At 37.9% G+C, this 22,695-nt stretch overlaps 1 protein-coding gene and 1 long non-coding RNA gene across 3 annotated transcripts; both read left to right on the top strand.

Moving 5' to 3' along the window:
- Window positions 1-1,037: 1,037 nt before the first annotated feature.
- Window positions 1,038-22,189, top strand: LOC131234029 (protein IWS1 homolog 1-like). Of its 2 annotated transcripts, XM_058230986.1 has the most exons (5): window positions 1,038-1,152; window positions 1,822-1,863; window positions 2,057-2,121; window positions 2,208-2,343; window positions 22,073-22,189. In XM_058230986.1, exons 2-5 carry the CDS (start codon window positions 1,861-1,863, stop codon window positions 22,115-22,117), a joined length of 249 nt encoding a protein of 82 aa, XP_058086969.1. In that variant the 5' UTR covers window positions 1,038-1,152; window positions 1,822-1,860; the 3' UTR covers window positions 22,118-22,189. The 2 variants fall into 2 exon arrangements, with proteins under 2 accessions (XP_058086969.1, XP_058086968.1); XM_058230985.1 differs by lacking the exon at window positions 1,038-1,152 and having other exon boundaries at window positions 1,797-1,863.
- LOC131234030 (uncharacterized) lies at window positions 9,562-9,989 on the top strand. Its single transcript, XR_009165466.1, has 2 exons — window positions 9,562-9,616; window positions 9,714-9,989. It is a non-coding gene; the product is annotated as an uncharacterized LOC131234030 (long non-coding RNA).
- Window positions 22,190-22,695: the final 506 nt, after the last annotated feature.

Below are 22,695 nucleotides of genomic sequence, written 5' to 3'. Positions count from 1 at the left end.
CCAGTGTTTTCAGCTTTTTTGCTCTACATATGCTTGAGGGTACTCCAGTCTCTTTGCTATGGCCCAGTCTTCACTGTGCCTTTTGAAAGGTTTGGATTTTCTTGATCTACTCATTAGTTTTCAATTTTTGAAATGTTACATGAATCCTTGCTTCCCCATGGTTGAACAGGTAATTTGTATCATGTGCTATTCATTTGTTAAGAACCTTATCATATCGTGCAATGTATGTAGTTTTCACGTGTACTACTTGGGCAGAGTTTGTACTCCGAAGGACTGGTTGTACATTATGACCCAGTTTTTTTTCATGACTTGAGAATTTTCTTCTACAATCATGCATTTTCAAGTGAATTGTGGGTGATTTATAGACGATCAGTTTTCACCATTATCTTATTAATACTGTGTTTGTGGAGTTTATCTATAACTTCACAGCCTTTTAGCATGACTTTGATTATTGTTATATTTATATATTTCTGTCATTCTGTTGACATGGGCTTTGGACCCCGATGCACCTTATGTGCACACCATTAAAAACTGATTTTGATTCGAGTATGCATATATAAGTACACTTATTTGGACATGGACAAGACGCAGACGTTGCCTCAGATGTCTGCACTGATCAATGTCTTAGTGTCTTGAACGAGTCCTCGTTTGTGAGCTTGAATCAAACTTTTAGAATAAATCCATGTTACTGCAACATCTTGTTACAAGCCTTGCTAAGCCCACAAGTGCGTGCGATGAAGCTCATGAAAACGCTACACATGTGCCAGCATGGTGCGATTGGTCTGAGATCCAATCCATTGATCCATTGGTCAGCTGGACTACAGTTTATGAAACGAATCCACGGCTGTGAAAAACTTGGCTGAAGTTTTCTAACCCATCACCTGGTTCCAATATTGTGGCCAACATGACGAGTGGACTGGATTTTATTTTTGGGAAGACATGTAAAGGGTCAGACCAACCTGATGGATGGATTGGATCTTGCCCCTCTGTTCCATGCTGGCACGCGTGTGGTGTGTACATGAGTTTTATTGTACACTTAGCATAGCTCTCTTGTTCAAATGCTAGAAATCATTATTGATTTATTGTGTGGCAGGGAGAACAAGAGCTTGGGTAGTTCTAAAGCTAAAGCTTGTGCCTGGCAGCTGGCTGCAGGTGAGGAATGTTTTTCACAGACCCATACATTTGGATTAATGCCTTCATGTTAGCCGGGAGGTTTTGCTAGCCTCACATGCATCAACCGCCCGCAACTGCACTTGCTAACATGGAACATTTAGGGCATCCGAACCATGCATCGGATAGAATACAGATGATCTGGTCAAAGATTCAGGCTGTTGAACTATCAGGTAGGCCACGCATGTATGGAAACAACTATAAGTGTGGGGCCTAGGGGCCTACTGCACCCAGGTTTGAGGTGACCAAATCAAAGAAAAACCAAAGAAAAAGAAAGGTTGGCATGTGTGGTTGCATGTAGAGGTGCACAGGAGGCTATAGGACCTCTGTTAGCGTAATAGTTCAGTGACATTGATACGATACGAAAATGTCACTGCAAGACCCATGACACGGTGGGACCCATGACACGGCTCGTAACATTAGCTATATGGAGAAAAATTATTGTGGCTGTCAATGGGCCTTGCTGGCCCAAAGCATCTTAGGCCAGTCTCAGGGTCTAAATATTAGCCCGGTAGATAAACTGGCTGATCAGACTTTAGGCTTGGGAGCATTGATATTGTGGGCCAGGCTGAACTGGGGTCCATGTCCATCAAATAGAAAACTTGCTAAAGATTTGGTTTAGAATTGATAGCAGATCTTTTGATGGCACAGAAGAATTTAGCGAGGTGTCAACTCCGCTATCTGGGTCTGATGGTAATACTATGGATTTTAAGTTCTCGAGTTCTATATTGACTCCTGTATCTTTTCTACTTCTGTTCCTGAAATTTTATTTCTGTATCTTTTCTGTTTCTTTTCAAATCGCCAAACGAAAACTTGGGCAAGCATAGATTGTACTTATTTTCTTTGTTTCTAATTTTTCTTGCCTCTGGTGGGTACTTCCCTGAAGGCCCGTGGAAAAGCTGCAGGATTGGAATCTAGAGATTATGATCTTGATTTAGCGGAATTTTCCCAGTAAGTTGATAGCATTGCAGAATATGCTTACTTGAGCATACCTCGATATATGTGTATATCTCACTGATTAATATACAATGATGTAGGGAACCAAAGTCTGGCCAGTCATCTTCCAGGCCGGAAGCCTTGCCTTTGGATTTCGTAGTGCGTCCTCCATCAAAGATTGATCCTGAAATTAGAGCATGGGCTAAACAAGTCATACAAGATCAGCACCGTCTGAAGGTTAGTGACTGATTGGTTACTTGGTTGTCATGCCTTCATGAAGGAAACCTTTTTATGGTTTGGTGCCAAGTAGTCACTCATAGATCATATTGGTTTGTGTTTATATGCCTCTTAAAACCCAAAGAAAACTAGACCTGTGGACTGCAGCTTGGGAATTCTTTTGCACTTGAGATTAACTTTCGGTAATACTGCATGAGTTAAAAGATCATCCATGTGAGACATTCCACTGTATGGCACATCAAGATCATGGGTTCCAGTACCCATGTGATTTTTGTAAATAAAAAAATAAAATAAAAAAAGAAAGGCCAGATGCAAACAGGAAGATCCTAGCTGTCTGATACTTGGCCTTATTTTCATTGAATTATGCTGTATTTTCTTTCTTAAAGAGGTTTGGATTCCTCCAATCTGAATTTAGGGCATGAGTAAAAAAATAAGGTAGATTCAAAGTTCAAGTGGACCACACCATAGGAAAAAGGGAATTGAACACTCACTGTTAAAAACTTCTTGAGGCCACTGTTTACTTTGGTGTGGGCCACTTGAATGATGGATTTGCATTATTTTTTGGATCATGCCTCAAAATGTCGTGGTAAAATGAATGGACAGAACAGATATATAATATACATCACAGTGGGTCTAGAAATTTAAACTACCCCTTTTAAACCGGTTTCCAATGCAAGGCGGAATTTTTGATGGATTTTCAAACGGGTGAAAGGGTAATAATTACCCATTTACAGGGTATTTAAAAAAATCAAACAGGCCCTAAGCATCATGAAGGATTACATCTATTATAAGGGTGGGTTGTTAAATAAATGTGGAATTGCAAAGGACCGTGATATACATTGAATATGGAGATCATATGAGCTAGACAACGTACTTTGTTCAGACCCCATTGATATAGGCTTGATGGCACAGTCTTCCGCACCTTACACCCTTGGAGAAGCACTGGGATGGGAATGAAGCTTCCGTTGTGTGTATGATTGGGGACCCAGCCCTGTATATATAATTATAGAGGATTGAGGAGTTTGAAACTCATCGAAACTCCTCTTCCTATGGCTCCACACGAATTTGGTAATCCCAATCCCACTTGAACACTGTCTATGTATCACAGTTCTAGCATACCACCCCTTACACGATTTTAGATGCCTCGTAACTTAGTGGGGTCCACTAGTATTCCCGATCACATTATCCAATACTTAGGACAATCCAGACCATTGTTCAATAAGGCCCACTTTATAGAATTCTTACATGGGTATCATACAAATGTCATATGGGCCCTACAAGTCCCCACTTTCCTACTTATCTAAAGGAAAAACAATCTACAATGGAGCATTATGGCTCACAAAGCACTTCCTTGGCATTTTGTTTAGCAGAAGCATTATTTGGTTAGATGATTACTCCAGTCTAACCAGTGTAATTTTTTTAGTTTTTCTCCATCCATAGGGTCAGACTCGTACCCATAACTTCAATGTCGAAATGTAGATCATTTAACCATTGAGAAAATGCAAAAAATTGTAAATATACTAAGAAATTCCAGAGCGAGAATGAGATTGTCTAGATTTAGATTTGGATTTGGTACTGTCCTTCCTTGTAGTGAAGTCCATGTAGGCACCACAATTTGATTAGAAGACAGGCTATTATTAAAAATGGGCCACAAAAACATGCTTGAAGGAACCTAGATTAGGTGCAACCTCAGATCTAGTTAAGTGGGTGCAGCTCAAACCATGGGGCCCAACTTGATGTATGTATTGTATATCCATGCTCTCTATAAGTTTTGCCAGCTCATTTTATGGCATGGTCCCAAAAAATGAAGCAGATACAAATCTTAAGTGGATAGCATGGGAGTGATTGAAATCCTACCATTAAAAACTTCTTAGAGGCTATAAATGTTTTGTATTAAGCTGCTATTTTTTCTTTCCCTTCATTCATGTCTGTGTGACTTTATCTGTAAGTTGGATGGAAAATAAACATTATGATGGACCTTAGGAAGTTTTTTTTTTTATGATGGACATTCAATAACTACTATTTCTTGTGGTATGGTCCACCTAAGATTTGAATTTGCTTCAGCCCTAAAATGAGCTGGAAAAATAGATGAATGGCTTAGATATATAATACATACATCAAGGTGGGCCCCATGATCAAGGTTGCACCACCTAGCTCATAACTAATTCATGTTCGTTTGAAAGGGAAGGAGATTGGTGTGACCCCAACACCACCCCAGCTACATGGTGGTCGGTGTTTTGTTACCCATTATGATGTGTGTGTTTTACCCATGCCTCTCATCCCTTTTGCCAGCTAATTTTAGGGCATGAGTGTAAAATTGAAGCACATGAAAGCTCAAGTGAACCACTCCATAGGAAATAGTGGTGCAGTAAAAACTTACCAAGGGTCACAAAAGTTTTGGATCAAGTTAATATTTGTGTTTTCCCTCATCTAGGTCCGAGTGACTTATCAACAGGTTAAATGGAAAATAAACATTAAGGTGGGCCCTAAGAAGGTTTCAATAGTAGTGTCATTATCTCGCTGTTTTTCATGGTGTGCACAATTGAACTTCCGTTATGCTTAATTTTTTAGGCTCGTCCCTAAAAAGAGCTTGCAAAGGATGTGAAACACATACATTATGGTGCACCCGACAGCTGTTGGGAAACCACTCACCTTTTCCCTCTGTGTGCAAATCAATAGCATTAATAATTTATAAGATTTAGTGGATGATAATCACTTCCAACATAAGAAAATCATCTAACATGTAAAGTGCAAGATACAAAAGATTTTTTAAACCTCCAATGTGTAGTGAAAAATCACGGGACCTAGTCCGGCACAAATCCACTATGTTAAAGATAATGAAAATACAATTATCAAGAGAGCAGCATTCTTGGATATCCAAATACATCACCCAAAATTGAATTACAATGAACAATGTAATAAAAGTATTCTCTCACCAACTAAGCATCGTACAAACCTCCGACACAACCCTTGAAAAAGATAATCGAAGAAACTGACGTTGTGGATGGAGATTCGCGAACCCAGATGCGAAAATTTTGGTGATGGAAAACACCAATTTTCTCTTCTTTCTCCTATTTTTACTCTAAGAAAGAAAACCCTAAAAAGTTACTAAAAGTCACTCTAAGAAAAACACCATTTTTCTCCTTTTACTTTGCTTGGCCAAAAGACCAAAATGTCCCCAATAGGGCCATTGGACAAAAAGACTACCTAAGCCCGCACGTGTGGGTCCCACCTCCATATGAGAGCGTCCCCCACCCCCCCGGTTCATGAGGAGGGCTCTACTATGCCCAAAATTGCCAGGCTTCTACAAAATTCATTATTTTCTCTAGGTAAGGTCTTGATCATCATATCTGAACCATTCTTGTCAGTATGAATCTTCTCAAGTTGTCGCAACTTTTCTTCGGGAGCATCCCAAATCCAATGATACCTTATATCTATATGCTTCGACTTGGAATAGAGACTTAAATTTTTACTGAGATGAATGGCACTCTGACTACCACAATAAATAATATAATTATCTTGTATCAAACCAGTTCTTGAAAGAACTTCTTCATTTATAATATTTCCTTAAAAGTGTACGTCACTATAATACAGTCACCTTTTGTAGTAGATAAAACCACACATTTTTACAACTTGGATTATCATAACACTACTTGCTTACAAAAGTAAGCATGTACTATAATACCTCGATATTTTCAGGTGCCTTTCCGAGAGCTCTAGTTTACGTGCATGTGTAAACACACCCTATGTGGGTGTCCTAACTTTCTGTGCGAGTGCATGATCTTCACTTGTGTGCCCTGGATTATTCCTTAGACCCATACTGTACTGCAATACCACCCATATCCCACCGAGCGTAAGCGCACATGCCCCGTTGTCCTCGGAAACCCGTATGTGCACAATTACATGCCTCTGTGTCATTGCGCACGTATATCCCTGACTCCTCTTGTACATGTGTGTACCCCTGAGAGAGAGTGCAACCCTCCGATCGCATGGGTCTAAACCACATGCCCATATGCACTCGAACGCGCACAGTGTTGCATGAAGAAACCAAAACCCCATATGCAAGCAGAATCCCTAAGGAAGAGTGGGGGTGGGACTCTTCACACTCCCACCCTAAGTGGGCTTGGAGCCCAACCCATGGGCCCATTCCACCATTCTTCACTCGTTCTCTCTCTTACCTTCCCCTTACATCACCCTCCACTTACTCTCACTCCTAGCCACCTCACCCCCATGCATGCCACCTCACCCACTCATGCATGTCATGCACCCTCTCCTTATGACACCTTACTCTCTGCCCCCTTTCTAACCAATGCAATCTTAAAATACAACTCACTCATCTCCTAGCATAAGCTAATTTAGCTAAACCTCCCGCCCCAACCCATGGATAATTCCTAACAAAAAGGATTTTTAACCCTAGTTAGTAGCTGGATTTTCAACTAGGAATGAAAAGAGGAGAGAAGAAAGAAAGAAAAAAAAGAAAAGAAAAAGAGAAGAAATGAAAGAAAGAAAGAAAGAAAGAAAGAGAGAGAGAGAGAGAGAGAGAGAGAGAGAGAGAGAGAGGAAAGTAAAGAAGAAGAAAGGAAGAGAAGGAAGGAAGAAGGAACAACCAAACCCTAGACCCCCATGCACACCCCACACACTAACCTGCACCTCAGATTTTATTATTATTATTTTTTCAGTGAGGGATTGCTGGACGTAGTCCATCTAAATTTTTTATATATATATATATATATATATATATATATATATATATATATATATATATATATATATATATATGGGAAAAGGTACTATACGCTCGACCGTATAGAACCATCCCATAAGGTCGAGCGCTGTCACCACCTAGGCCGTTGGATGGGAGAAATATCTTCCTACGGTGAGATATTTCTAACCGAGTATATACTCGGCCCTATAAACAGGGATTTTACCCCATTCCAAGGATTGAGATCCCGCAGCCCTCTCTCCCTCAATCCTTGCGACCGGACGCCCCCCGTCCCTCTCTCTCTCTCTAGCCATGCCCGCCCTCACCTACCTCTCTCCCTCTCTCTCTCTCTCTCTCTCTCTCTCCAGACATGCCCGCCCCCACCTCTCTCTCTCTCTCTCTCCGGACACACCCGCCCTCACCTACCTCTCTCTCCCTCTCTCTCTGTCTCCGGACACACTCGCCCTCACCTACCTCTCTCTCTCTCTCTCTCTCTCTCTCTCCAGACACGCCCGCCCATCCATTTTTGCGAGTTTGGCAGAACCGTATGCAATGTCTATGGCAGTCCCGGCCCATCCATTTTTACGGTTCGTTTTAATAAAGTTTGATTTTTCATTTAAAAATAATTATAGTAAAAATGTCTACTAAAATGGACAATTGACTACAAAGCTAACCATTCAAACAGGCGGCCTAGGTGGTGACAGCATATCAACGATCTCATTGCCAGAGTATCTAAGTTTAGGAGATCCCGCAGCCCTCTCTCCCTCAATCCTTGCGACCGGATGCCCCCCGTCCCTCTCTCTCTCTCTCTCTCTCTCTCTCTCTCTCCAGACACGCCCGCCCCCACCGATCTCATTGGTGCCGTTCGGGCGGCTAAGGATTTTGGAGCTGAGAGGGTGCGATCTTTCGATATCGGCCGCACAAGGGCTTCTTGAATTGAGGCACACTCTGGAGAAGATCATCTGTCACAATTCTACGGCAATTTCCTTTCTCTTGGAATTGATATTCACACCCTGCTGATTGATTTGAGGACACTTTTTTTTTTTTTTTCTTTTTTCTTTTCATTTTGAGTGTACTCTTTCAAGTCCCATAAAGGTATGCGGATTGTTGGATTCATACAGTGGCTCTCTTTCTGATTTTTCTTTTGCCATTTTACCTATGAGGAAATATATAGTGCTTGATATGGAAATCAGCGTTGGTGGGACCCACCTTTCAGTTATTTAAATTTCTGCGCCCTGGTTTCTATGAACGATCAACCATAATGCTAATCTGTCAAAGAATTCTGGTCCTCCAATTTGTGGGCTTTATCCTGTTCCTATAGGGATAATTTGCTGGCCAATAATAAGATGGGTAGGATTTTCTAGTGGGGCGCGCGCGTGGGGTTTAAGCAGCAGTGCCCATCGATGGTGTGCCCACAAAAATTGTAGTTTGTATGTGTGAAGTGGGCCTCACTACAAGGGGCTCTGCCCTATCTGGAGCCTTAAAGCCTGTTCAGCCTGAGCTTTATATAGGTTCTGATCTCTTTGAGGCAATATAGATTGGCACACTGAATTTTTATTTATTTTTATTTTTTTCTATATATCTGAAACTGTATAGGTAGGCCCACGTTTTTGTTATCAAGGACATTTGTCTATTGTGCCATCTGCAAAATCTCCCCCATTAGGAAATATTATTAACTTGATTGGGAGTTTTCTCCGGTTAAATGTGGATGGATGGACAAATCATCTGTTTTACAGGTCACCAATCTGATTGCTAATATCATCAAATGGAGGAGCGTTTTGGGGCATAGTCAATCCAAAATGGGGCTGTAAGATGAACACACTGGGTCACCAAAAGTTGGACCCCACTTCTGCATAGAAAAAAAGAGGTCATTTTGTTTAGCGAAACATCATAGAAAATGTGTGCACAGTGGACTGGTTTTACTACCTGTTTGGTTCATTATATGTCTAAACCACAACTTTCACCTTGGATTAATTTGCATGCATCCCAAAAGTTGGATTAATTTGCATGCATATACCCAATTTATAAATTTATGTGTATCATCTATCACACTCCACAATCAACCATGTGCTAAAAGTCTCCCATATCTGGGTAGGTCCACCATATGGAAAATTTTGCTTGCCAGGTCTACCCAATATGATCCATTACTAAAGGTTATTATTGGTATTGTTTTTTATTTGTATTTTACTATATTTTACTTCATTTATAAATAGTTAATTTTTGTGCCCTCATGTTTATTTCGTAGATTTTGGTTAAACGCTAGAGTTTACTTTGAATTTGTGGTTGGGGAAATGGAGTCACAACCTAATTTTGGTTAAACGCCAGAGTTTACCAAATTCCTAGATGCATCACTGAAACTTCCTTTGTAATATCACCCACAAAGGCCTGAGTTATCAGCCCAAAAGGCCTGTAGTACTACAACAATCTCATCAATAGACTTGTCCTCTATGGTAATATCACCGTAAAACAACAACTTGATTCGTCATTACAAATGAATTTTGTTTTGCCTCGGTTATAGACTGAAGAATCCTTGCAGGAGCTTGCACCAGCTTGTTGTTTATGCAGACTCAGGTATTTATCATGTTTGTATGTTTGAGTCATTTATCTTTTCGCGTCTTTAACAATGCTTATGTTATTTTCCTCTTAGGCAATTGTTGACATTCTTCAGAAATACCCTGTGCAAGAATATGATATTTGGTTTATCAAGTTTTCATGTGATTTTCATTACAATGCGGCAGCAATAGGTAAAGGCAATTGAGATACAGTTTTTGTACTTGTTACACTCACAACTGCATTGGATCTGTTCTATAATTCAACCTTTTGAACTTGGTCTGATGATCGAGATTGAAAGATTGCAAACATAGGCTGTGTTTGGATGCACATTCGAATTAAAAGATTGCAAATATAGGCACATTTCAAATCTTTCAAAAAAAAAGAAAAGAAATTTTTAAAACTTAAGATTTTTTTTTAGCATAGCTCAGCAGATTCTGAAGGAATGTCAAGAGTTCTAACCTCTTTTGGGAAAGAACAAATGTTGCTACATCATAATAGTATTCATATAACCTGCATTGTAAAAGATCGAAAGGAAGCTTATTGATTGATCCCTTAGATGTTCCATACAAGAGAGAGAAATCTGAACATTTGTATTAATATTTTTAAGTGGATTGTATAACTAAAGGAGATTGATTGACATGACTTGTTTATATTCTTTGAAGAGTTCCTCTTCCGTGACCATCATTCCTTTTTCTTTTTTCTTTTTTGAAATTCTGTACACTATAAAGTTTTTGTTCTTTCTTAACACTGTTGAAATTTGTGTAGATGGAGGTAGTTAAATCCTTTAATGATACAGATGGACCACAATGGAAGCATTCCCTTTTTGGAAATCCAAATGACTCAGAAAGTTTCAGGTTTGTATTTCTATGTTTCATTTCTATGGCGTATTACGGAAACTGAAACAAAGGCAGAAACATTAAAGGATAAATGACTGGAAAACAATGGGAAGGAAAACATTCCTGATAAATGTAATTACCCTCATCTCCATGCTTCCAGGATAGGAATCCATTCTGACAGCTTGGAAAACTTATTATAAATTCTGAATTTCCAAATAGCAGAAGCATTATTCTCAAACTGATTTATGATCATGCTCAGCAGAAAGGACACATGTCAGTCACCTTCTGAAACTGGAGCAGAACATTCAGAAGAGCTAAAATTCATGCTCTAAGCAATAAAACACAACCCTCAATCATTGCAACCCAATTCCTTTGGCCACTTTCATCCAAACCATGTTCATTGCATCAAAGCATATGATAGCAGGAGGCCATAAGCAGAGATTGTTACATGAATTATAGATGACGTCATCCAAAACGGGGTCCATGATCAATTGTCGGAAAAGGAGGGACGCATTCGTTCCTTTCTTTTTCTATTTGGTATTTTAATAAGGTTTATTTGGTAGCTGTTGGGAGCCTATACTATATGGGATGTACAGTTTTGAGATTATTATTTCCTCAAATTTTATTTGAAGAGTTCCCTCTCTCCCTCCCTCTATATCTATTTATCTATCTGGGGCATGTTTGGGTGCAACTACGAATGAGTTTTAGTGCATTTTTCTCCCATATCAGCACTTGTTGGAAGGATGCAAATGGCTATTTTTAAGCATCAGATTTTGACCCACCCAGGTGTCCAAATATGCCTGAATTTTCAGGAGAGTTTTCCATGATGTGTAGTACACAATGGAGGAAGTATCTTTTGGAAATCCTTTAATGTTTCTGCCTTTGTTTTAGTTTAATCCAAGGAAGTGTTGCTTGCTGTCCTAATTGGACTAGCTTGTGTTGGCTTCGTGGTGTAATTTTGATTTTTGCAGTTGTGGTAATGGATCATGTGGCTCTGTTTTGTAGTTTGTATTTTGTGTTCACTGTAGCTATGTTTTTTTTTTCTTTTAAAGATATATGGCTTTGTATTGTTTAACCGTGTATAACCTTTCTAACTTGATAAGCTCATCTTCTTTAAAAATTTCAGGATTGCAATTTATTCATGCAAATACTAAGAATCTACTTAAAGAGGAAGATGGTTGCTGTCCTCTTGGTTTACCATTGTTTTCCCCGCCATGATCAAGCTTGCGTGAGCTGCAACTTTAGATGTGTTATTGATGAAGATAATGGTTTTGTTTTGATGGTAGCATACGAAGGAGAGAGGGTGCATGAGTAGTGTGAAAATGAAGAATTCAAATCTTGATAATCTATTTTTTTATCAATCATCAGAGAGAACTATAAATAGAAACAACTATTTTGTTGGTATTGTGCTTTTATGAATGGATTAAAATGGATGTTTGTAATTAAATAAATGAATGAATATAGTCTTGTTGTGGACTGAAACTGTATGATTTTACTCTTAGCTACGGCTTTTATCCGTAGCCTTTGGCCTTCCCCACCTCCCCCTCCCCCTCCCCCTCCCCCTCCCCCCCCCTTCAGTAGTGGGTGTAGTTGTGGTTTCCAAGTGGGGTAACTCAAACTGGACCGTCCAAGTAATGAGGAAACATTGTGGATGGAGCTATGCCCAAACACACTGATGGAATGATCCTAACCATCAAATCATGGATATCAAATGGACAGTTAAAATAAATTTGCTAGTGGTTGCAATTCAACCACCAGGACCGAATACTTAGGATGGTATTGTCAGGGAGATTTTCAAGCTCCATCAACGATGGTGACTGGTTTCTGGACACCTCAGATTTCTGAACAGAAGTGCCACCTATATGGTAGATGTGTCACCAAAAATGACACAAACTATCGCTATATTGTAGCCCTTCAAATTGAGGTGCTTGCTTTCACAGAATGGTTCAAAATAATGTTCCACTGCCTGTTATGGTGGACGTTGTAATGGTATATTCAATCTGTCTTTCAGTCTTGACAAAATGCCTGAGTAGTCACTGGTATTTAAATTGGAGGATTATTTTAAATACAATGGTATTACATGGAATATAGAATACTACTTTCTATGAAATGGCCATTATTTATTAAAAAAATGTCTGCTATTTCATTAGGAGAATTACAAATAAATTTAAGGCAATTTGAAGTGGATTGTGACACATGTTTTCCCATCTCACATTCAGATCCCAAAGAGGTTGATGCAAATGTAGAGCATTCTAAGTCATTGGGAATGCAAGATCAATTGAACTTTTGCTCGTAACTCCTCTGGAAGAGCATATAGGAATGTAGGATCAATTGAACCTGAGGCTGTGGCGTCATTGATTTGTTGCTCCTCGGTTGGACCACTCTGATCCCCTCCTCGGCCAGGATGTGGCAATACTTCATTAACAGTTTGAAGAAATGCAAATCCTATTGATGGACAATCGTAACCATCCAACTGGATTCCTCAAAATAGTAATAATTTTGTTAATACTTGGATTAGTATGTGAAACCCAGAGCTAATATCCTTCAAAACAAAACACAACCAGCAGTGACTAAGATGCAATTGCAAGGCAGTATCAGTTGAAGCAAGGAAGATACAGAAGTGTATTGGAATTACACCATTATTTAGGGTTCAACTAGCAATGATTTTGTAGTAGGCGATGAAAATACACCAATCACCATGAAAGTGGGATAGGCAAAATTTTCATTGAAAAATTAGAAGGGCAAAGCAAACAGATGTGAGATTGAGTTGTTTTGAATCGGCAAAATTTTCATTGAAAAATTAGAAGGGCAAAGCAAACAGATGTGAGATTGAGTTGTTTTGAATCGTCCACCACTACCTATGTATTGTTATTATTAGGAGTTGGTCGCTGGGAGCCATAGTAATAAGAACATACTCCAATACAACCGATGGATTGCATGAGTCTACAACAAATACCTCATTCTAGCACATGCAGATCCAATATAACCTACTCCAATCACTCCAACTATCTGCCCCTTCAGTAAATTACCATCAAACCTAAGATCAATGTATAGCATCTGTTCTTATCAGTTGCATGGGTGGTGGAAGGAGAAACCTACAGTAGAAAGAAACTAAGACTTGATATTTGATATCTGCTATGCTAATACAATTTTCCATGGATAATTAATTGATTTCTGCATGACAATAGTATTGATTTCTCCTTCCACCACCCATCCACTTGCTTTCAGTATCATGAGAAAAATGTCCAAATCTATAACTCTCCCTATAAATTCCCAAGCCTCCCTAGATATTCCCAAGCCGAGAAATTGTTGAGATTAAGATTTGTCATTATGCTCAAGACAACCACCTGTTTGAATGGTTAGCTTTGTAGTCAATTGTCCATTTTAGTAGACATTTTTACTATAATTATTTTTAAATGAAAAATCAAACTTTATTAAAACGAACCGTAAAAATGGATGGGCCGGGACTGCCATAGACATTGCATACGGTTCTGCCAAACTCGCAAAAATGGATGGGCGGGCGTGTCTGGAGAGAGAGAGAGAGAGAGAGAGAGAGAGAGGTAGGTGAGGGCAGGCGTGTCCGGAGACAGAGAGAGAGGGAGAGAGAGGTAGGTGAGGGCGGGTGTGTCCGGAGAGAGAGAGAGAGAGAGAGAGAGAGAGAGAGAGGTGGGGGCGGGCATGTCTGGAGAGAGAGAGAGAGAGGGAGAGAGGTAGGTGAGGGCGGGCATGGCTAGAGAGAGAGAGAGGGACGGGGGGCGTTCGGTCGCAAGGATTGAGGGAGAGAGGGCTGCGGGATCTCAATCCTTGGAATGGGGTAAAATCCCTGTTTATAGGGCCGAGTATATACTCGGTTAGAAATATCTCACCGTAGGAAGATATTTCTCCCATCCAACGGCCTAGGTGGTGACAGCGCTCGACCTTATGGGATGGTTCTATACGGTCGAGCGTATAGTACCTTTTCCCTATATATATATATATATATATATCGCACACTGTCCACATGGCATGAGACCATGTTGCAGGGTTCACTGTCTAATGTGATAGTGGCCCACCATGGTATTTATTTGCCATCCAACCTGTTCATAAGGTCACATAGACCAATACGAATGGAAATCAGAAATACCAATTTGGTCCAAACATTGGTGGGCCCCCCACCACAAAATCAGTGGGGAAATTCCTCCACCATTGAAAGCTTCTTAAGGCCCACTAAGATGTTTATTTTCCATTCCATGTATGGAGAAGATCTTACAAACTTGAATAAAAAAATTTATGTATATAATAATGATGACGATAATAAAAGATAAAATAAATATTAGCTTACCCCATAACTTTATAGGACTCAATAGTTGGGCCCCACCTGCATTGTGTTTTCCACACCACACTGTCTAGTAGCATGGGTCCCATGCTGGGACCCACTTGATGTATGTGTTTTGTATATTTTATCACTATCCAGAAGATTGGGTCTCATGCTAGGACCCATTGAATTTACATGTTTCATACCACGTTGTGATGTAGATCTAAATTTTAGGTGGACCACATCTATGGGGCCTATCCAAGGGGGTTGGGCCCCACATAAAGCAGATACAAATCTTAAGTAAACTGCGCCACAGGAAACCGTGGGAATTGAATGCCCACCATTAAAAACTTCCTAGGTTCCATTGTAATGTTTATTTTGTAAGACTATAATGCAAAATTAAAAGGATTTAGCAGTATATTGGAGATGGGGATTGAGAAATCTGAACTGAAATTTATGCCTGATTGAAGGGTCATTGCTTGAGGTTAGATGGTTGAGTCTTCTGCACCTTACACCTATAGAGAAGCGTCAGGATGACAAAACTACTTAAGACGTATGTAGGTTTGAGGACCCAACCAAGTTTTATTAGTTGTAGGATGGAGGAATTTGAAACTCATCCAAACTCCTCTCCTTCAAGGCTCCACATGATTTTAGCATTCCCAGTCCAATTAGGACACTGTGCGTGTGACATGGTTGAAGTGTACCACCCTTACACAAATTTAGACTAATCACAACTTTAGTGGGGCCCACCGGTATGCTTGATCATAATATCCAAACCTTAGGAAGATTTAGACAGTTGATCAATTAGGCCAACGTTATAAAATTCTTACATTCTCCCACTTAGGCCATAAGGATCAATGTCTAAGGTTTATTTAAAAAACATGTTTTATGATTTAAAAAAGAAAAACATCTAAATGGTTAACCAGTGCAATTGTTAGACAATACGGGCGACACTTCTACAATTACCTTCTGTGATATGTAAGCGATTGGATCCAAATTCAAATGTTCATGGCAATACTCAAAATTCTAGATTAATACTAACGAACTCAAAGCTCAAATTTAAGTAGAAGATCTAAGTATCATATCTGAATCTACTAAAACTGTTCTTCCATGATGCTGATACCATATGAATCGTATCTTTGTCTTAAATTGGGGATATTTATGCATTCTCCTAAAATTTGTGTAGTTGTATTTTTCATATGTTAGATGAAAAGCATGAGGTGGACATATAGGCAACCTTAGGATGTCAAGATCGAGTCACATAGAATCTGACAAGAGCTAGATTATGGTATCATCAATGTATTTATTTGTTAAGACCCCATTGTACCTTTAGCTATTAGAGAATTATCGAAGACATCTAATCCATTTAATTATCCACTCATATAGCCATCTCTTCACTTAATTATTTTATCATACCTTGTCTAGATTAATGGCCATTGATTTATAATCCAAACATCAGTAACAACTTATCGCTAAAATTAACTATCAATCTCATCATTTAATCAATATTCCACTCATACATCTATTCGACCGTGTATATAACTAACCAAATATGAACTAATATTCTTTGAATCTTATGATCATCAGCTATCCTAACTATATGACATGCATCCTTGATAATTATCTATCGCTAATTATTCTTTTAAATCAATCGATCATAGTAAAATCTTTAAGTTTGAGCGTATGATTAGATAAAGACCTCCATGGTAGGTTGTTATCCTTAACTGAGTAAGAAACCTTGAGAGTGGTGCCTCTATTAACACCAAGACCTACTTCCATTTTCTTACATCTGAAGTTTAGTTGAGAGTCATGGTGATATCATCTAAAGATTAAGAAAGCCAAAGAATAGATAAAAAAGTTCATGGATTAGGGTTATAGTTATCTTAAGATTTAGTCATTCCACCTTACCTTTATGAATAGTACATTCCTTTGTATGAATATGGCCTAAGAGAAGTAAAATCCAACCAAGATAACTAATTGATGATAAGAAGGTTAATTGATTGATTATACTTCGATGATCCGTAGTCAAATGTAAAGCAATGGAAGAATCAAAGTGCGTAGTGGAAGCATGTTAGGCATGCATTTAGAGAAAAATTTTGTAGAACCAAATTTTGAGGATGAATTTTTTTGAGGGGTTGGAGTGGAATCCCAAATTTTTTATAGACACCGAAATGGATCAACTCACCCCTTCAATTCACACGTGTGGACACCCTCTGCCTTGCTCGAGCGACTCCCATTCATTGTGGCTCACCCTCTTACATCGAGATCCACCTACGATTTCATCTAAGGCTAGGGTGAAGAATCCCTTTATGCGTATACACAATTATAGTTAGTTTCCTAATAAACTTAAATATTATTTTTGTTATTTGTTTCTTTGATGATCTGGGTGGTAAAACCAATGTTAGTTCTCTAATTTATTATGTGTAATTGCTGTAAATTCTATGATGGTTGAGTGGATTCATGGTTCGGCAAAGTTTAATGGAGAATTGATGATGAATGAGCTTAAACCTAAACTATATGATGTTGGGTACTCAAACTAGGTTGAATTGATGATGGAAACCTCATGTACCTTAGGCGTGTGAACCTATGATGCTCTAATTGACGTCCCATGATGGTGGATCTCATGTGGACTTGTAGGTCAGCGAGTTAACCCATTGAGACAAGCTAACCCGCTGAGTCTACAAGGTGCACCCACTAGGTTAGCCCATATGCATTGTAGATTGGTTTTGCCTATTTGTTGTGAAGTTTGTATGATGTTTAATGTTGTTTAATATATGAATTAAGTAATGATTTATTGCTGGACTTTTTCTTTTAATTATTACGAACATGTTACACATTTGGATGTTTGAACTTGGACTTGTGAATGAAATCATGTATATGGTGGAACTACATGAAAACTCTGTATGTTTCATGATGATTAATACATGTTGATGAACATGGCACGCCCATGATATATGGTAATGATGGAATTATGTATTTTGAATGCCACATTACAAGAAAACTCCTTATCCTATGTATTTTGGAAAACGTTGTGGAAACCCATGTGGCTTATGTTATGAAATTAGGATGGAAATCCATTTGTATGGATTATGGTGAGTTGTGAACAATCTAATGGTTAGATTATATCTTATGATGGATCCTTAAATGATAATTTGAACTATAGAAATGCCATGTACCATGGAATAGGGTAAGGTGTTAACTTGTTGAGTGCGGGCATTATTATATTGACTGGATGCATCTATTGTATTATGATGAGTACCTGTAAATGGTGCATTATAAGCATGCTTGTTATAGTCTCATGAGTCGAGCATTATGGTATGTAATACTATATATGCTCGAGTTTCCAGCTTATGTTTGGTAACAAGCCGCTCATAGAACCTTAAGCTTTTCTAATATGGTCGTTTGTAAATTAGATTAATTAAAGGATTGGCTTAATCTCATGCATTCACTGGGATCTAAATTGCTGGATCAGCCCCTTGAGTGTTATAATAGAGGTTGTAATAGGATTAGTATATCTCTAATTGTACACTATCTAGTAGAAGTTATAACATGATTAGTCTGCTTCCAATAGTCGGGTTTTGTTAGTGTGAAGTTGTAATAAGATTAGTTTGCTTCACATAACTTTGATGATTAGTGGCTAATGTTGAAGTTGTACCAGAATTAGTCTGCTTTACATAACTTTGATGACTAGTGGCTAATGTTGAAGTTGTACCAGGATTAGTCCACTTCATTTGATCAATGTGCCTTTATCAAAGCATGCATATCATGCATTACATTAATCAGGATTTTGCATGAATGTTTTGCTTTGTTATGATTTAAATGTGTTATTATAATGAAAATCTTGGGGGTTGCACTTATTGAGTAGAACATAGGCAACTCATTCCTCTTGTTAGAAAAACGACCATAGATTATGAAGGTGACAATCCAAAGAATGAGCAAAAGCGTGAAGATGAGAATTATGATGGTCCGTGGTGACAGATAACGATAGATGATGAAGCCAAGACAACTTGGACAAGATTCTTCTTCCTTTACTTATTTTATTTTCTTAAAAGTAGTTAAGTTTTGAAATTGTAATAAATCACATGAAAGGACCGAACATGTAATATATTGATGCAAGATGATGAATGGAACTTAGAGTAGTTATATAATTGAATGAGATTTAATTTTTTCCATCATTCATGTCTTGATTGTTATGCAAACATGAATTTATACAATTGCATGGAAAATGTAGAGCATTTATACTTCGACATACTTAAATTATCACCTTGGAACTCGATCCATTGTGTTATCCATGAGTCGAAATATCGGCTGTTACAACAACACGAATTATCATCCACAATCTAATGGGTAGATGGAACTTGTGAATCAAATACTTGAAGACTTGTTAAGTACATGCACTCTGGATTTTAAGGGAAGTTGGGACAACAACCTGCATTACGTCGAATTCGTCTATAACAATAGATACCATGTAAGCATTAGTATGACTCCGTATGAAGCTTTATATGGACGTCTTTATCTAGTTCCAAACTATTAGGAGGAGGGGTAATCAAATTGAGTAAGATTGACTAATGAGGAGATTCAGACTTGTGCTGATGGTGTTGAATAACAATGACACCTATCAATTTTTTTAATATAAAAGTAGGTGAGAAAGGTTCAATCGGGTCATATATTGTCCAAGAAGCAACTGAGAAATTTGAAATTATTTAATTAGAAGTGATTACAAGCCGTGCAAAGCCGTGAAAAGAGCTATGCTGACAAATGAAGACGAGATCTAGAGTTCACAGTAGGATACCACATGTTTTTGAATGTTTCTCCCATTAAGGGATTGATGTTGTTTGACACCAAGGGAAAAATCACAAGGGAAAAATCACACTGTGTTTTATCGGACCATTTGAAATATTAGAGCGCATTAAAGTAATAATATATTGGCTTGCACTGCTTCCTCAACCGGCCAGTGTCCATAACATTTTTTATGTATAGACACTACGAATTACGAGAGGGATGTTTCTCATGTAATTGACTGGCAAGATCTCGAGTTGTAAGAAGATACATCTTATGTAGAAAAAATGGTTTGAATATTGGATCATAAGAACTATGTTTTACACACTAAGATGGTACCTTTAGCCAATGTTTTATGGGGTCATCATGGAGTAGACGAAGCACCAAGAGAGTAGGAAGGAGAAATTTGTGAGAGATATCCTTAAATTTTTTAAGAATAGTATTAGGAAAATTTCGAAGATTAAAATTAAAAAACAACAAAAAATTATTTTAAAGGGTAGAATACAACATCCACAAATTTTTAATTTTTAAATTGAATTTGATTTTGGGAGAGATTTTCTCTCAACCTCCTCTTAATCTCTCTCCCTTTATCTCTCAACCTCTAAATGTTCCTTCCTTCGTAAGGGGTCACGAGAGGAGTTTTATCTCAACTTAAACAAAAAAAAAAAAAAAAAAAAAAAAAAAACCTTTGTAAATATAAAAATTTCTACACAAGAAGAGAGAGAGTGTGTGACATGTTGAAGGAAATCTCGTTAAAGGTTAGTACATTGTTTGAATTTTTATTTTTATTTTTTTCATATCAGTAACCAGAATAATGCAATGGACGGATTGGATTACCCTTGCTGCCATCGTACATGTCTGGATGACAAGGGTCTATTTCTTTGTGCAATTTGGCCTATAATCTCTTTTGCAGAGAATTGCGTTCCACCTTTTAATAATGGATGATTTAATTCATGGTTTTTAGGTAGATTTAGTTGTTATGATTTTATGATGATTAGAGTAAAACCCATTTGATTAATGTAATCGACGAATCAGATCGACCGAACGTCTATAGTGTTATCAGATTGGGAGCATTAAATAAAGATAACTTAAGTTTTTATGCAAGTGTTGGAATCACTTAGCACAAAAAGTCGAGATGGGTCATCAAAATGTGTGTGATTTGATCCACACTATTCATCCAAATTTTAGAGGCAATATATACCAAGACCTCAAGAATCTGGGTGATCCAATCATCTAGTGAGCCACCCCGAAGAGTAAAATGATAGATTTAATACTAATCTTGAATCTTGTTGAAACTCTTGAATTTGTGAGATCGGTTGGATTAGATTGGTTCAATCAATTATTGGGATCAAACTATATCAAGATCCTTAATTACATAATCAAATTAATTAAATTGATGGACCACTCTAATCCGATCAATCCTTTGCCATTTCATTTTTGAAATCTAGATGTAAATAAGCACATGAATGGTTCAAATTAATAAATTAATGGGCCTTCTCTGGTCATTGACTAATGACGGACAATGATGGTGTAAATATGTTCAAATTGGTTAAATGGACCCTAGACCCTTAATTAAAGAAAATTCTCAATTTTCTTAATTTAATTAGGTTATTTAAGTACCGCCAATCAATCTTCGAACGAGTGATCGAAAGTGCTAATTTTGGTCACATGGCCTATTTGCCTTAATCAAAATTTTCTTGATTCAAAGTTCGATCGATCGAAATATCTTCAATCGATAGCTATCTGGACAGAATTTTCTGAAATCTAAATTTTGATAGTTGAATTTAATGAACATATTATATATGAAAATTTTAATTATTTGATCATGTAGGGTTTGTTGAGTAGTGGTTAGCCAACTAGGATGTTTAATCAAAGGTGGGCCCCAATGTGTAATAACCAGATCAATAATAATGTTGTAGATATGATTGCTAGGATTTCTGAATTCAAACTAGTCTGATCATCTTGAGGATTCTACACTTTTAGACTCAAGTAACTAATCCTAACATAGGGTCATCGAAATAGAATTGGATGTGTGGTTGACTTATTGGGATCGGTGTGAATTAGTTTATGTGTTGATTTTTCGATTTACTATTTTGTCGATTTAACTAATGTTAATATATGTCACATGTTAGCCTATGCTCTCACATCTAATTTTAGAATTTTGATAATTACTAGGAGGAATTCACACGTGTACATTCCTAGAAGGACAAATATTCATGAATAACTATGATCATACATCATTTATCGGATACGCACCTTTCATTTGTCGATCTTGGGGGACCTTCTTGGAAGAACATTGATCTTGTATAATCGTTACTAGATGTGGGCCATGACCATGCCTATCGACGTCAGGTGGAAGCCTACCCAATCGGTGGATACGGGTTGACGATTTCGAACCAAAGCAGATGGACGTCTACCCATCTGATGCATTCATACATCATGTGCATCTATAGCATTATGCATTCCATGTTTTGTCCTATTTTAATTGTTATATACATGAACTATATTGGGTTATCTCACTAAGCCTAACCAGCTTACATTTTCATTGATTGAAAAACCGTACAGATGGAGATACAGTTGATGAAGTTGCTTAGGAACCGGAGTAGGTAGTGGAACATGAACACAACCCATGTGAAACATGATCGTACTTCTCCAAAGATAAATTAGCAACTTTAGAACATTTCAGACAGTTGATTTAATTTTTTAGGATAGTTTATTATCGTATATCGCATAGTGGCATTAATTATTGGATTTTTGATAACTTGATTTGGTTTTATTTGATTGAGCCATTTTAATACCAAAATGAATGTATTTTTAGTTAGTTGTTATAATCAATGAATGATGTTATTTGAATAATTGTGAAGATCTATATGTGCATAGTTGAATGTTGATAAGTGTTTTGTATATGTAAATGGAAATTGATGGATTTGGGTAGAACTTAAAATGAACGCAAATCCCCACCTCTGATCAAACCATTTAACCGATGAAGTTAAGTATACTATGGGTATAAGTTACAAACATGAATTCGGGTTTGAGGGTGCATACTCTATACCCGAATTTTGGGACCTCACAACCCAACTTGCCGCAATTATAGCAGTTAACATCCTTTCTTGATTTGGATTTGCCTCTTGACTTTTCACGGTAATGAGGTATTCTCCTTTTGCTTCTCCGCTTATTTTCTTTCACAA

This window comes from Magnolia sinica, chromosome 18 (assembly GCF_029962835.1).
Source record: "Magnolia sinica isolate HGM2019 chromosome 18, MsV1, whole genome shotgun sequence".
Classification (NCBI taxonomy): Eukaryota; Viridiplantae; Streptophyta; class Magnoliopsida; order Magnoliales; family Magnoliaceae; genus Magnolia; species Magnolia sinica.
The sequence above is the reverse complement of the archived record's forward strand: the minus strand, read 5'-3'. Positions and strand labels throughout refer to the sequence as shown.